General features: G+C 47.7%; 1 protein-coding gene across 1 annotated transcript in view; it reads right to left on the minus strand.

Annotated features, from left to right (window-relative positions):
* Positions 1 to 401: 401 nt before the first annotated feature.
* Positions 402 to 13,120, minus strand: part of LOC119450120 (putative protein TPRXL) — a 34,902-nt gene continuing 22,183 nt past the window's right edge. Inside the window, exon 2 of the mRNA XM_037713486.2 lies at positions 402 to 1,378. Within this exon, the coding sequence (XP_037569414.1) occupies positions 503 to 1,378 (876 nt within the window). The 3' untranslated portion in view covers positions 402 to 502. The remainder of the gene's footprint in view (positions 1,379 to 13,120) is intronic.

Consider the following 13,120-nt stretch of genomic DNA (forward strand, 5'->3'; position numbering starts at 1 on the left):
GTGAGCTTCACGAGTTAACCTGATCCACGCTCAGATCTAAAATAATTCACAATGCTGCACAGAATGGCCATTCCGTGAAGGCATGCACGACGACACTCATATCACGACATCCATGAAAGCTGATGTCAGTGTCGTGATTAAAGGAACACAGCTGCAACACATTTATTGGCTAACGCGTATCCTTGTCACCACGAAGACGCACGCAAGCAATCCCTCCAGGCTGGAACTACGGCCATTCCCATAAACACTCCCCGTAGTGGGCACACACAGACAGTCAAAAACCATGCGACAGGGGCAAAAAAAAAAAAAAAAAAAATTGAACAGAAACTTCGACTGAGCAGCCGTCGATATGATTCCCCCCCCCCCCCCCCCCCCCCCCCCCCCCCCCCCAAAAAAAAAAAAATAGAGCGTGGCCTTCGTCTCCTGGCTAGCTGGCATGGGGCGGAAACGAAGAGCGGTCAGCTGACTCTTCAGGCAGTGGATGGAATCTCCTCTTCGCCGCCTACGCGCTGCTTCCGGCGCGAAACCTGGGCCTGGACGTGTTCTTGCCCTTGCCGTTACCACCGAACCTCCTGTTACTCCTGTCACCGTCGGTCGAAGCGGGTGATTCTGTCGTGCTGCGGTCGCGTTTTCTTCCAGCAGCTCCACCACTGAAGCCGGCATTGCCGCCCCGCTTGGAGGACGCAGAAGAGCTCTTGGGCTTAGCCGTGGACCGTGTGACTTTTGGTTCCTCGGTGACAGCGGCGGCCGCCGCGCGTGGTTTGGGAGTCACTGTGGTTGATATGGCGCCCAGCGGAGGCGGGTGCTTGATGAAGCTCGGGAGTGTTGGCCGAGGCCTGGCCGCGAAGTGAACATTGGGGCGGTGCAGCCTGTTTTTGCGCGGTGCGAGGAACAGTGCCGAGGGTGTGAGCGGTCCTTTCTTATGAGGTGGTTCCTCAGCTCCGGCCTCATCGGCAGGCTCAGACGCTGGAGCGGCTGCCGAAGGCTTAGCATCGGCACTAGGCCCGGACTTGTGTTTAGACAAGGACGACGACGAAGGCTTAGCCGTTGATGAGGAAGACGACGACTTGGACGACGACGACGACGGCGGCGGTGCATCGTAGTCATCATCGGACGGAGGCTCTGGCTTGCTTCCGCGCGAGCTTCCGCTGCTTCCGCTCGAGCCGCGCGACGAGCTTTGGGACGAGGAAGACTTCTCAGGCTTCTTGGAGCCGGCCTCTTCGTCAGCGGCATCTTCGTCGTAGTAGTAGTCGTCGTAGGCTGGAGCTTCGGTGCTCGGTCTCCGGGCCTGGCTCTGTCCGCGGCTCCTCTGCGCGAGGACGGCCGGTAGGATGACGGCCAGCGCCACCACGACCCAGAGAAGCAGGAGGGGCGTCCTCTGGCGGAAGAAAGAACGCCGGGGTTAGATGAGTCAAGCAAAATAACCATTCTTTTCAACGCCTCGGTGTGAAAAAGAGAGCTATGACATTGAAACAAAAAGACATGATTCATCCTCAAGCATGAAATCAGCATGGAATCAGCATGGAATATGGCTCTTATGAGATCCCTCTGATTCGCAAAACAAGTGTGAATAAAAGCTGAGCTGCTTACATTTAGCCTGTATTGTTAAGAACTTTCTCTCGCCTAATAAATGCCCTCCCCGGTCTCCCCAAAATGTCATCGCGCGAACGTGGCCTGATGCCGGTTAGGTTGTATATAAATCAGGAGTCTGCTGGTCATAATGAATGAATACAATAGGACCTGTGAAAATTTAAAGTAAGGTTGATAATAAAACATGAAGACACAGTCACAGAATCGAGCTACATCGGTGTGCGGCAGTGAGGGTTTTGCGGCCAGATAAATTCAGAACAACATAAGCCTCAGAACTTACTCAGCTCTGTGTTGAGGGCTCAACTTGTGCTCTGACAGTGTACGTATAATGTGTTACATTTATTTATGACATACGTCAACGTTCCTTCCTAGCTCACACATAGATAATAACAAAACAAGATGTATTAGACTTCGTGTCAACCATGTTACCATTTTGAGCATGTCTTGATGGTGCTTCGTAGCTGGAGGATGAATTTGCACAAGAAGCATACTTGAGACCACCGACGGCTTCTGGCCAGTACTATCTTTAGTCTATATAAATGCAGTTTCCCGCCCGCAACAACGGGGGATTCATTTTCGACAAAAGAAATACCAGAATTCATCTATACAAAAGGAATAGCAGAGGTGTTTAGGCCATCGCTCGTTCCTGCAGACTCCAGTCCAGAAAACGCATTACGGATTCTGCCCACTTATTATAAAAGTGCAAATGCAGATATATCTGCAACCTTTCCCAAGTTTCTCAAGCGTTTGAACAATTGCTGCTTAACTTCGAGCTGAATAACAGTCAATATGTGGCACGAGTGACTATACTCCTTGCATATGTGCAAAGTGAAGCACTGTACCGGCGGCCTCTTTATATTTCGGAAGTGTTCGTCATCTAGGGTTGCATACAGGACTTTGAACATCCGATTCTTCTCGTACAGCAACACGGTTTTTTATTGAGTTTCTTCAGGCATGCGATTTCCCTACTGCTGCAACAGACTGTTTACCCACGTCTAACGTGGTCGAAGCGGTTTGTAAAGCTGTCAGCTCGCGCGTTTTACTCCCGTTTATGACAATGCACATATTTGTCCCTTTTGGGTCCATAACCTATTGGGTCCATAACGAAGCTCCAGCAACTCGGATTAGATGCAAGCAAGGAGAGCGGAAAACGAAATCAGGCTTGTAGAAGAAGCATAACGGCTTCAGGTCTGAAAGAAACGCGTGCACTCAACATAGCACGTCAACTTCATATGCTGCCTGCGGTAAACGGCTTAATTTCTTATCACTGATGCTACTCACCCATTACGTGGCTTCAAATATAGTGAATATAAGTGATGGCAAAATTTAGCCGCAATTGTGTATTATTTAAAGTATTCGACAATAATAAAAACCATGGGCCTGAATGCGCGCTGGGTAAAAAAAAATGCATTCATCGGCACGCGGTGAGAATAAGGCGTTACGGCTGAAGCCTTTGTTGCGTCACCTTGTACGTGACGGTGCCAGGTGAAAGGCGCAGCAGCACCGACCAAACAATGCGTTGGTTCCTCAAGCGAGAACAAACCCCGCGAGATACGTAAGAAAAGTGGTTTGTCTTCTTCGAGCGCATTCTTCGGGCGCGGGTGAAGAGCGATAGAGCGTAGCCAAAGTGGGTCGCTACGCGTGGCGGCGGGAATTTTCTCCCCGGACGTGGGGGCGGGCGCGCCGTCGGAAACGCGCTGGTCCTGCCGGATTCCAATGGAGGCTCGTGCGCGAAAGCTCGAGCCCCCTTGTGCTAAACAAAAGACGGCTGTGGGTGTAGCAAGTATGCACTCCGCGGTGAGAGCCTTATCCCAAGAGCGGGGGCATTAGACCCCGCGACGTCAGCAGACAGCCAGCCCCGCGTTGCACGATGTAGGCCAGTCGTGAGCGGTACGGGTCTCACCCTTTACTGAAACTGCTGGTACGACCGGCTCTGTCTTCTTTCCCTTCTGTCGCACCGCGTGCTGTTTCAGCTTCTTTCTTTGCAGCTTCTTTGACTATGTGTACCCACGCCGCGTGCGCGCCTTGGAGCACGCGCATGGTGACTCGGGGGGTGAAGGGGGGGGGGGGGGGGGGAGCTATCGCTGCTGTCTCGGTAAAACCGTACAGATGTGTGAACGCTCAAGAGCCAAACTCGGGCCAAGCTGCTTTCACGAGCTTAGGGTCATGGACTGTCCCTTCTTCTGCGGTACGTCAGTAAGCGCATGTACGAACACTGCATCCGCACAAGCGCGAACGCTAACGAATCGCGAATGGTTCGGCTAAATGATTTTGAAATACGGCTCCTGCTCATGTTGTGCAAACTCTACTTTGGACAAGGCTGCACGGTACTAGCGGGAGCGAACATATCTAGTCCGGCATCCACCGCAGCGGGCTATGTCAAAGGTGCTGCTGCTTCGCGCTCGTTTCAAAAGCTTGTCACCTGAAACGAACGCCTCGAGGTCGGCTCTTCTGTTTTTTGTTTTTTACTTCAGACGTCGTTTAGAAAGGCTACATATGCTTCGCCGTTTCTGACGTGAAAGCGAACAGGTTGCCCTATAAGTGTCGCTGTGCCCTGGTGAATCTCCCGCAAACCGACGGAGGCGTTGTTGAGCGCGGCTAAGGAAGTGTACGACGCCCCGGAATGGGAATGTGGGTTGGGGTTACATCAGGCTGGCTGCGCAGAGGTGTGATGGAACTCGTTCTCTGTACCGGCCTAGGCCCTGGCTACAAGCCAAATGCAGCTTCGCCTCTGTCTTGGGCTTGAAAAGACGTCGCCCACGGTAATAACAAAAGGAAGTGCATGCGTTCGTGGGACAGAACTATATGGAAGTACTCCTGACGAGCATTTCTAGAGGTGAGCTAATTTCCATGGGTGGGTTTATGCCTGTCACCATTATACAAATTATCTGTTGCCAAAGTTAAGCTAATCTTTAAAGAATGAGCGAGATACAGTAGGTCAAAATTATTGACTATGTGGTGAGAGGTAAATGTATGGTCCAAAACTGGTCTCTGGCACTTGCTTTGGCAAGGTCAATGCGTGTTCTTGAGATGTACCTTTATGGAGTTAAAAAATAAGAGCGTGCTTAAAAAATAAAAAAAATTGCATTGGCGAGAATATCCACGTGCGCTAAAAAGATAACGACGAAGCCTTCAGGTTTTGCGACGAATACATCTGCTGCTGCTCACGCGCGACATTTTGTGGAACAGGTACATTACTAAAGGTAAATTGAAAGGCACAGACTAATATTTGTCTTTGTCTAGTTTTTGCAGATGCTTTTGTTAGGTCAACAATATTGTTGAGCTACCAATTAAAGGGTAAATGTGCTTAGCAATACTTGCAGCTGACGCCCATGAAGAACTCTACCTGCGGGCCGCACCGCGGACGTTTCACGTGCATTGCGGGTTACTTTTCTTTAGTCGTTGATATATAATCTTTCATCTGGCCTCATGTCATGCTTATGGCTCCGATTTTTGCTTTTGGATATCTCTCTCCACAAAATAGAAACACCTTTGAAGCTTACAGAAATGTGAAATCACCGGAAACACTGATATTAACAACGGTGATTGGTTGGTTGGTAAACATTTTTATTGAATGCCCTGCAGATTGGTGACCCGGGCTCAGGTTTCCCACGTTGGGACGCGTTTTCACACCCTACTACGGGTTTTCACACTAGGTTGTGATCATTAGTCAACAGCGAAGACTGTATGTTAGTGTGCAGAATTTACAGCAGCGTGATAAACATGGTTATTTACATGGGCGTTAGGTAAACGGAACATTCAGTTTTTTTTAAAAGAATAATACGCAAATAAATGTCGTTGTGCCCACTGGACTCAAACTGGAGCCCTGCAGGTTGGCATGACAAAGTCTAGACAGCTTGACCATCCCGCTTAGTTAGCGCAATGTATACCATGGTCTAGCAATCCATGCAAAAATACAAGCAAAGAACAAAGAATCAAAACAAGCTACCAGCCAAAGGAAAATTGCGAAAGTACCCAATTCCAAAGCATTATTCAAACAAGAAGATTTTGTTCGCAAAAATACAGTGAAATATACTGGTGTCAATTTCAAGGGGTAAAGTTGAAAGATTATTTATGGGGGACAGAAAAAAACTAAAGTGCACGATGCTGAAAGTATACGAAGAAGAGGAAGAGACGTTGAGTGTGGACACCGGCAACTACATCTACACCGACATAATGGTTTCATCAGCGCTGAGAGCGGTCGTGTAAACGTGTTGGTACTTGACTAGTCTAAAATGATAACCTCCGGAGACGTATGTGCGAGAAAAGTACTGGAATCCACAACGACCGAACGTGCGTTACTGCTACAGCACCGAGCTCCGCGCACTGCGATAGTTGTTTAGGAATGGCGGCTATCGCCCGCACTCCTCCTCATCCGTCGCTGTTGCGAAGTCCTCAGGTTTATAGTTTATTTCAGGAGGGGTTGGGTGCTGTCATTAACAGACGCGGTTGCGTTTCATGGTATCATGAGAGGAAATGTGACGTTATTGCAAACACCATTTTAAAGGTGACTGGGATCGAATCGAAGGAAGCAGGTGTACAAAGAAAATATGAAGTATATCTGCACGAGATGCGCTCTCGGTCGATACGTTGTGTGTTATTCAAACACTGTGTTATTTAGTCACTGTGCACGCCATATTCGATGACGAGCATGTGTTCTAGCACACGCAGCACGAGCCGCTTCACACTACAGTCGAATGAACAAGTACAGTCTGATCCCATGCGTGGGATCACATTAAGTAAGTACGTGAACACGCAAAAATTTCTGTATGTCAGCATTAGAAGCGCTCGCGATCAATGGATTGCATGTTCTTCAGGCACTGCTAGGTCACTGTGCCTGCCATGTTAGAAGATGACGATGTGTTCTAGCACACGTACGATTTGCTGCACATTACAGCCGAAGGAACAAGTATACAAGCTGATCATATGCGTGGGCTCACCTTACTTGCGTTCACGCTGCGAACTTTTTAGCAAAATGCGGGATCGGCAGAATATGTCACAATTGTCGCCGTAGCTGCTAAATATGAAAATAGCATTTTTCAACAAAGAAAAAAAAACAATGGAAGGACAGGGAGGTTAACTAGAGGATATCTCCGGTTTGGCTACCTTGAACCGGGGAGGGAGGAAAGGGGTGTGAAAGTACAAGAGTTGCATAAAAACTTTACGACCTGCAAAATTAAAAGAAAGAAGATTCAAGGGGTGTTTACAGACGCCTATCCGAACCTTTAAAATTATGGCTGTCCGAGCTGGTTTTTGCGGCTAATTCCTTAAGCGACTCGCATTTGATTGCTCACGTAACCGCAGATGTATGTCCTTTTTGTGCTCTTTGTCGCGTCGATCATGGTTGGTCACGGACTATGGCACTGAGCGGAAGAACAACAGGTGCTGGTTTGAGTTGTGATGGTGCCCCGATGACACCGGAATGCACAGTGTTTTTATTTATTTTTTGTTCGAACACCGTTTTTTTATAAAGGACACACAATATACTCGAATCACGTCACCGCACAGTAATTGTGTGCCCAGGCGGACATAATTTGCAAGAGAAACTAAAGCAATTTATTCAATAATGAAACTAATCAATAATGAAACTTCTTAGTTACAAACTTTACGGCACATGCTTATATTGGAAAGTTGAAGGGAATCGCCCTTAAAGCCTAATTCATTGTTTCAACATTTGAAAATGGTCGTGTAAACAGAAATAACTGGCCTCAAATCATTGGTTGAATTTACCTGATTACGTACGCAGCACTGCTGAGCGCATCTCGCGGTGCAACCCTCCTTTGACGTAGCAGGAGGCGTAAAATGAAGCTGCCGTCGTATTTCCTCATTACCGCGATCTTATTTCGAATGACGCTTGCATGTGCGCAACTCCCGACTGGATGCATAGTCATTTCAGCAGCAGAAGTGAGACAGCCCGCTTTATCGCGCCGTATAGCCCAGCTTCATTTTACACCGCCCATCCACGTCACAGGAGGGTTGCAACGCGAGCCGCGCTTCGCAGTGCAGCGTGTGTAATCAGGCAAGTTCAACGAATAATTCTAGGCCAATTATTTCGGTTTGCATGGCCGTTTTGAAAGTTGAAACACGGAATTAGACTTTTAGGACTCTTCCCTTCAACTTTCGAATATAAATGTAAGCCGTAAAGATGTGACTAAGGAGTTGGTTAATCTGATTAGTTTAATTAGTGAATCAATTGATTTAGTTTTTCTTGCAAATGATGGCTGCCTGGGAAGATGATGTGTAGTGATGTGATTCGGGTAACTCTCATGAGCATTTAAAAAAGAAAGTGTTCGAAGTAAAATAAAACACTGTACAATGTGTTTAAGAATGCCTGGTTGTAAATATTATTCTGGCGCCTTACACTTAGACATTTCTTGTATCCCATGTGTCGAGATGGGACGTGAAACCGCATCGAAGACCAATCAGTCCATCAATCAATTAAATAAAAAATAATACACCAACTATTCATTCATTTGTTGAATCAATCAATTTGCGGTGTCTGGAATTCTTCGATATCTGAATTTCTAATGAGATGATTTCAAAGACTGAGCATCTGTCCAGGTCAACTATCCCTAAATTAAAGTCTAACTTCAGGGATATTATTTCCCCCGCGGCTTCTTAGGATGGTTATAAGGAAGAATTAGTTGTTTATACTAATGATTATTTGGTCAGAGGAAGAATTCACGGAGAGGCGCGATCATGAGAGCAAAACAGCAGAATCTTGCTATAATTACATCGTTTAGGAATTGTCACACTTTTGTGGGCCCCATCACCACCACGCCCAAGGATTCTCAGCATTACCTGTCAAGTTTCCTCCGGTTTTCTCTTCAATGTCAAAAACAGCTGAATGGCTGAATGAACTCTTGATACATGTCAAGATGTGATTTTATACCTATGTGCCAGCTATTAAGGTCGCGCTTTTATATCGTGCCACGCCTACGACCATACTTATGCATATTTATCGCGGCAGCCTCAATGCGACAAAAATTTGATGCACTCACTGACAATAAATACCTCGGATATCGTAAGACATTTGGGGTGTTTTTTGTGGCTGCGTTATAAAACCAGCCAATTTTTTCATTTGGTGTCGACAGGAATAAAGTGTGCTGTAGCTCCACTAACACCATCGTTTCTTAATAGGTCAAATCTGCACAAGAGCTCGTGAATGTGACTGTGTTACTTTGATAGCAGTGTAACAAACAATTTAGGAGCAGGGGTATTATTAGTCTAAATATTGCCACGTGCTACGTGTATCAGTATTCTTGAGTGCCTTACATCTGTGGTAGAAGCAAGATCTCTGGTGCTCGAGCACCTTGACTGAATGCACAACCACAGTCTCCAGTTCCACACCGATGGCTCTGTTGACAAACAGAATGGAGAAAGTCTAGCGGCTTATGTGATCCCGGTTCTCAACATTTCATGGGCTGCCAGATTTGACCACGTCGGGTCGACTACGGCATATGGAAGCGTCATCATTAAAACAGCTTTGAGGAAAATGAAGCCCTACCAGCTGCCGTCTGCTGTTTTCTTTTCAAGCAGCAAGGCTGCGCTGCAACTATTACAATGGGGGTTGTATTTTGTCAGTTGTATTCAGTGTACGTTACATGCAGTTTAAGACTTACGGAACATCAATTTTACCATCGATTTTCAGTGTCTATACCCTCACATATTGGCGTAGCAGGCAGCAAGGCCGCTGACAATCTTGCATGCAAAGCGTTGCAGTTCATGTCGACGAAGAAGGCTCCCGAGCACGCAAAAATAGTCATAAAGAAGGTCATCTTAAGCCACTTCCTTTCATTGTGGTCTTCACCGAATCAACCTTATGTTATTGAGAGATTCACGGAACAAAGCCGCCCTCCTATATCACATCGCCACAGGGTCAGCGCAAACTCTATAACGGTGCAAGACAGGACTCATTGGCGTATTTGCACTGTCGGACACTTGTTGACATCGACCATTATTTATTAGGGTGTCTTGAAGTTGATGTAGAACGTAAAGTGTTAATAGATGGACTGAAGCTGATGATGACCCTACATACAAGCGCAGGTGACATTTTGTTCCCGCGAGGACACAGGATATTTAGGAGAGATGCACATCACCTCCTCCTAAAATTTCTCCGTGATGCAGAGCTAGAATGTGATAGGTGAGCCGTGTACATCAACGTTGAATGGATGGCGCGCATCCTGTTGCCCTCCGTCTCGAATCCATCCTTGCAATTAATTTTCCTTTGTGCTACAAGATGACATTTGGTACCAGATGGAATATGACAGCCTTCAAACCCTACCGCACATGTCAAGTTGCTGTCGGGCATGCAGAGAAATTACTGACAACTTTCGCGAAACTGGTTCAGCCTGTAGCAAACAACACTCCTCCTCCTCCTCAATATGCGGCATTACATAAATACACTTGACTTGTTTTATATTCTGCATGTTTTTACATAAACGTCAATGGGTAGTCGTCAGGCTAAATAACTGGCGCCGAATTCACAATGATTCTCGTTCGTAAGTGCTATTTGTCATTGGCCGGGCCGGTCGCCTTCGCTAATGATATGTCCAGCTTCAGCATTGGCAGGAATTTTTTCTTAAAAACAATACGGGTCCTGAGTGGGGAACAGTTGGATACATTGTGTTTTTATGCGTTTAGCGCCGAGTGGCTCCGGGTTCAAATTCCGAAGCCAATTCTCCCAATGTAGGTTCGCGTGCTGCGATGCTAACGTAATAGTTCCGGCAGTGCTTATTGCGTACTCCTAAATACGGCTTACATTTCATTCATTACTTACTTTTATCACAGAGATGCTAAGGTATCACCCGTAGCTGCGGATCAGTGGCTACGGCATTGCGCTGCTGAGAGCGAAGTCGCGAGTTCGATCCCTGCTGCAGCAGCCGCATTCCGATGAGGACAGAATGGAAAAACACTCATATACAAGCATTGGGTGCACATTAGAAGCTTCAGGGTGGTCAAAATTGTTCCGGAGCCCTCCACTACGGCGCCCTTTATAATCCACTTTGGAGTTCCGCGACGGTAAACCCCACATTTATTTTAAATAATTGATGAAGTGTCACGTACAGAAAAAAAAAGCGGGGATAGCACCTACATGATTTTTTACATGGGAGCTTTAACTAATACTGGAGTGATGCCAAGTGCGGTAAAGGATTAAGCTCCGTTGAACTCAAGGCATAGGCGCGCGACGGCACTGCGGCTACATGTATGCATTTGCTGGCAAAGAAAATACTACAACAGGTCGCTAAAACTCTGCAGACTACCCTTTCTGTGCTAGGCTCATCAACGGAGACCACACGCGAAGCCAGGCACAGCTGAGTAGCATGACTGTGAAATTTTGTTTGTGCAGCTAGGTTCGTATGGTTATACCGTGGTGGTCACTACTGATAGCAGTGTTATGACATTACTACGAGATTGTGGTATCAAGAGCATGCGGAATCGGAAGACTAATACAAATCTTCACGACTACATGAAATTTGTACAGATCTGCAAATGTTCAACTCGTGGGAGGTTAACTGCGACAGAAAAAAATGCAGACACCCCCACAGCCAGAGAAATACTTCCGCATGCTGAAGACAACAGACGTCTCCCGTCCTACGCCACAACGAGTCGGTCACGTGATATACGAGCACATGCGGGAGCGTTTGGTGGGCAAGAAGCACACGTTATCACGCACCGATAGCTTCCTGTATCGCAGATGTTCTTTCCTTTTTTTTTGTGCGTTCTCTGCGCGTCCACCAAGCCGGTTCGTCATGCCGGAGAGTTGTTGCGCGGGTGGATGCATATATCGCCCGAAATAAATCAGTGGGATCGCCTTTTTTTCATTTCTCAAGAGACAAGAAGCGGCGACAAACGTGGGTGCTGGCAATGGGCCGCGACAAATGCCAATGCCGTGAAATGTCGGACAGAATATGCGAGTTCACTTTATCACTGGTAAGTGCGGTTGTTTGGTGGCCGTCCTTGTACGTATTTACGCCGACAAGAAGAAATGCGACCGTTTCCAGCACAGTTTAAAAAAGTAGGCAGCTTGCACTAGTGGTAAACAGCGGAACTGGTGATCGTACCTAGCTTCTTCCAGGCTTTATTAGCCTTGGCGTGTTTAGCAGCAGCAGGCTTCGGTGCGATACTCCGGATTAGCAAGCAATCACCGCATTCGTTCTTGGCTAGCGGCACGACGAGCTTCCAGTTCAGCCTCTTCTTTTTCGAGAGTCTTGTACTTCTTGGGCCGTCCCATGTTACATTTACTCAGTGCGAAGTCTACGACAATTGTGTGTGCCGCCGTCGCGGCGACATGATCTTTACAATCCGTGTGACGCCATGGCAAAGCTTCACAAAGTGTTGTCATGACTAAGCAAATCAAGAATTGCGGCTCGAAGCAATGACATGGCTGGGCGAAGCTGGGTAAGTGATTGCTAGGCGACCGAATTGATGGAGCGGATCTGCTGGAACGCGGTGTCGGCATTGTAAAGCGGAGTCTTGCGAAGCTATCGCACAGTTGGTATGGGGTTGCTAGGCAACGCAGTGATGTCATAGCTCGGCGAGGTTTTGCGGCTCGCGGCACAACCTGCAGCCGGCTTAAACAGCTCCGCTGTTAAAAGGAAACGCTGCTCAGGTACGCAGCTGTGGCGTGCAAAATCAGTGATGACGACGAGCCACAATAAACAGGAGTTTATTAAAGCGAAGCTTTATACTCGTATGTCTATACGAAATCGTACATGGCTAGGCGAAGTTGCCTGTGTACAGGAAACTATCATCATCAGCATTGGCTCGAGCGTCATCGTCTTCTTCCGCAGCGGGCTGGTTGGCGCCTCTCGGCTTGCGCTCGTGCTCGTGCTCAGCACGCGCTCGTGCTACTGCTCCCGCGTTCGTCGTCATCTTCTTCCACAGTTGGCTGCGTTGCCGCTCATCATTTCAGCGTAGAATTTCACTTCTCTTCTGTTGTCGTAATGGGGAGGCCGCGTTTACGAAGGTATGAGCCATTCATTGTCTTACGTAACGAACAGATGTAACTTTGAAGCAATTTAATTTCGAAGAATCGCAAGCGGCAATGGCGGACTGCGGGCATACGGTCCGTGACATCGTTCTCTCCGTCGCAGCCGAACATGTGTGTAACTTCATATTCGAGAAATACTGTAATGAAGCCTCCGGATTAACCCAGTGATAAACACCAGGGCTGCACGTTTCAGCTTCGCTGGTTAACCATCTTCACGGAGTGGAAGGGCCGACGAATTTTTTTAAGGCAAGCTTTATAGGCTCACAAGTGTGATAGTGCAGAAAGGGTCCAAGCTCAATGGCACATACCCGTGTGGGCTCGGAGACCTGTGACGCGCCCTTGAACTACCCATGTCACACGTGGGACCAAAGAGCCAAAACCACCAGCCCTTCCCCTGTCGAGAAAATGGGGGTAAGCGATGCTTGTCGTTCCATCCTAGCATGAGGGCTTCGCCCGAAGCCCGGGCGAAACGTCAGCGAAGAGCCGCGGACCCCGAGTCGCGGGGAGCGCGATGTTGAGGCCAAACGTCAACGAAGA

The sequence above is a fragment of the Dermacentor silvarum genome, chromosome 4 (genome assembly GCF_013339745.2).
Source record: "Dermacentor silvarum isolate Dsil-2018 chromosome 4, BIME_Dsil_1.4, whole genome shotgun sequence".
Classification (NCBI taxonomy): Eukaryota; Metazoa; Arthropoda; class Arachnida; order Ixodida; family Ixodidae; genus Dermacentor; species Dermacentor silvarum.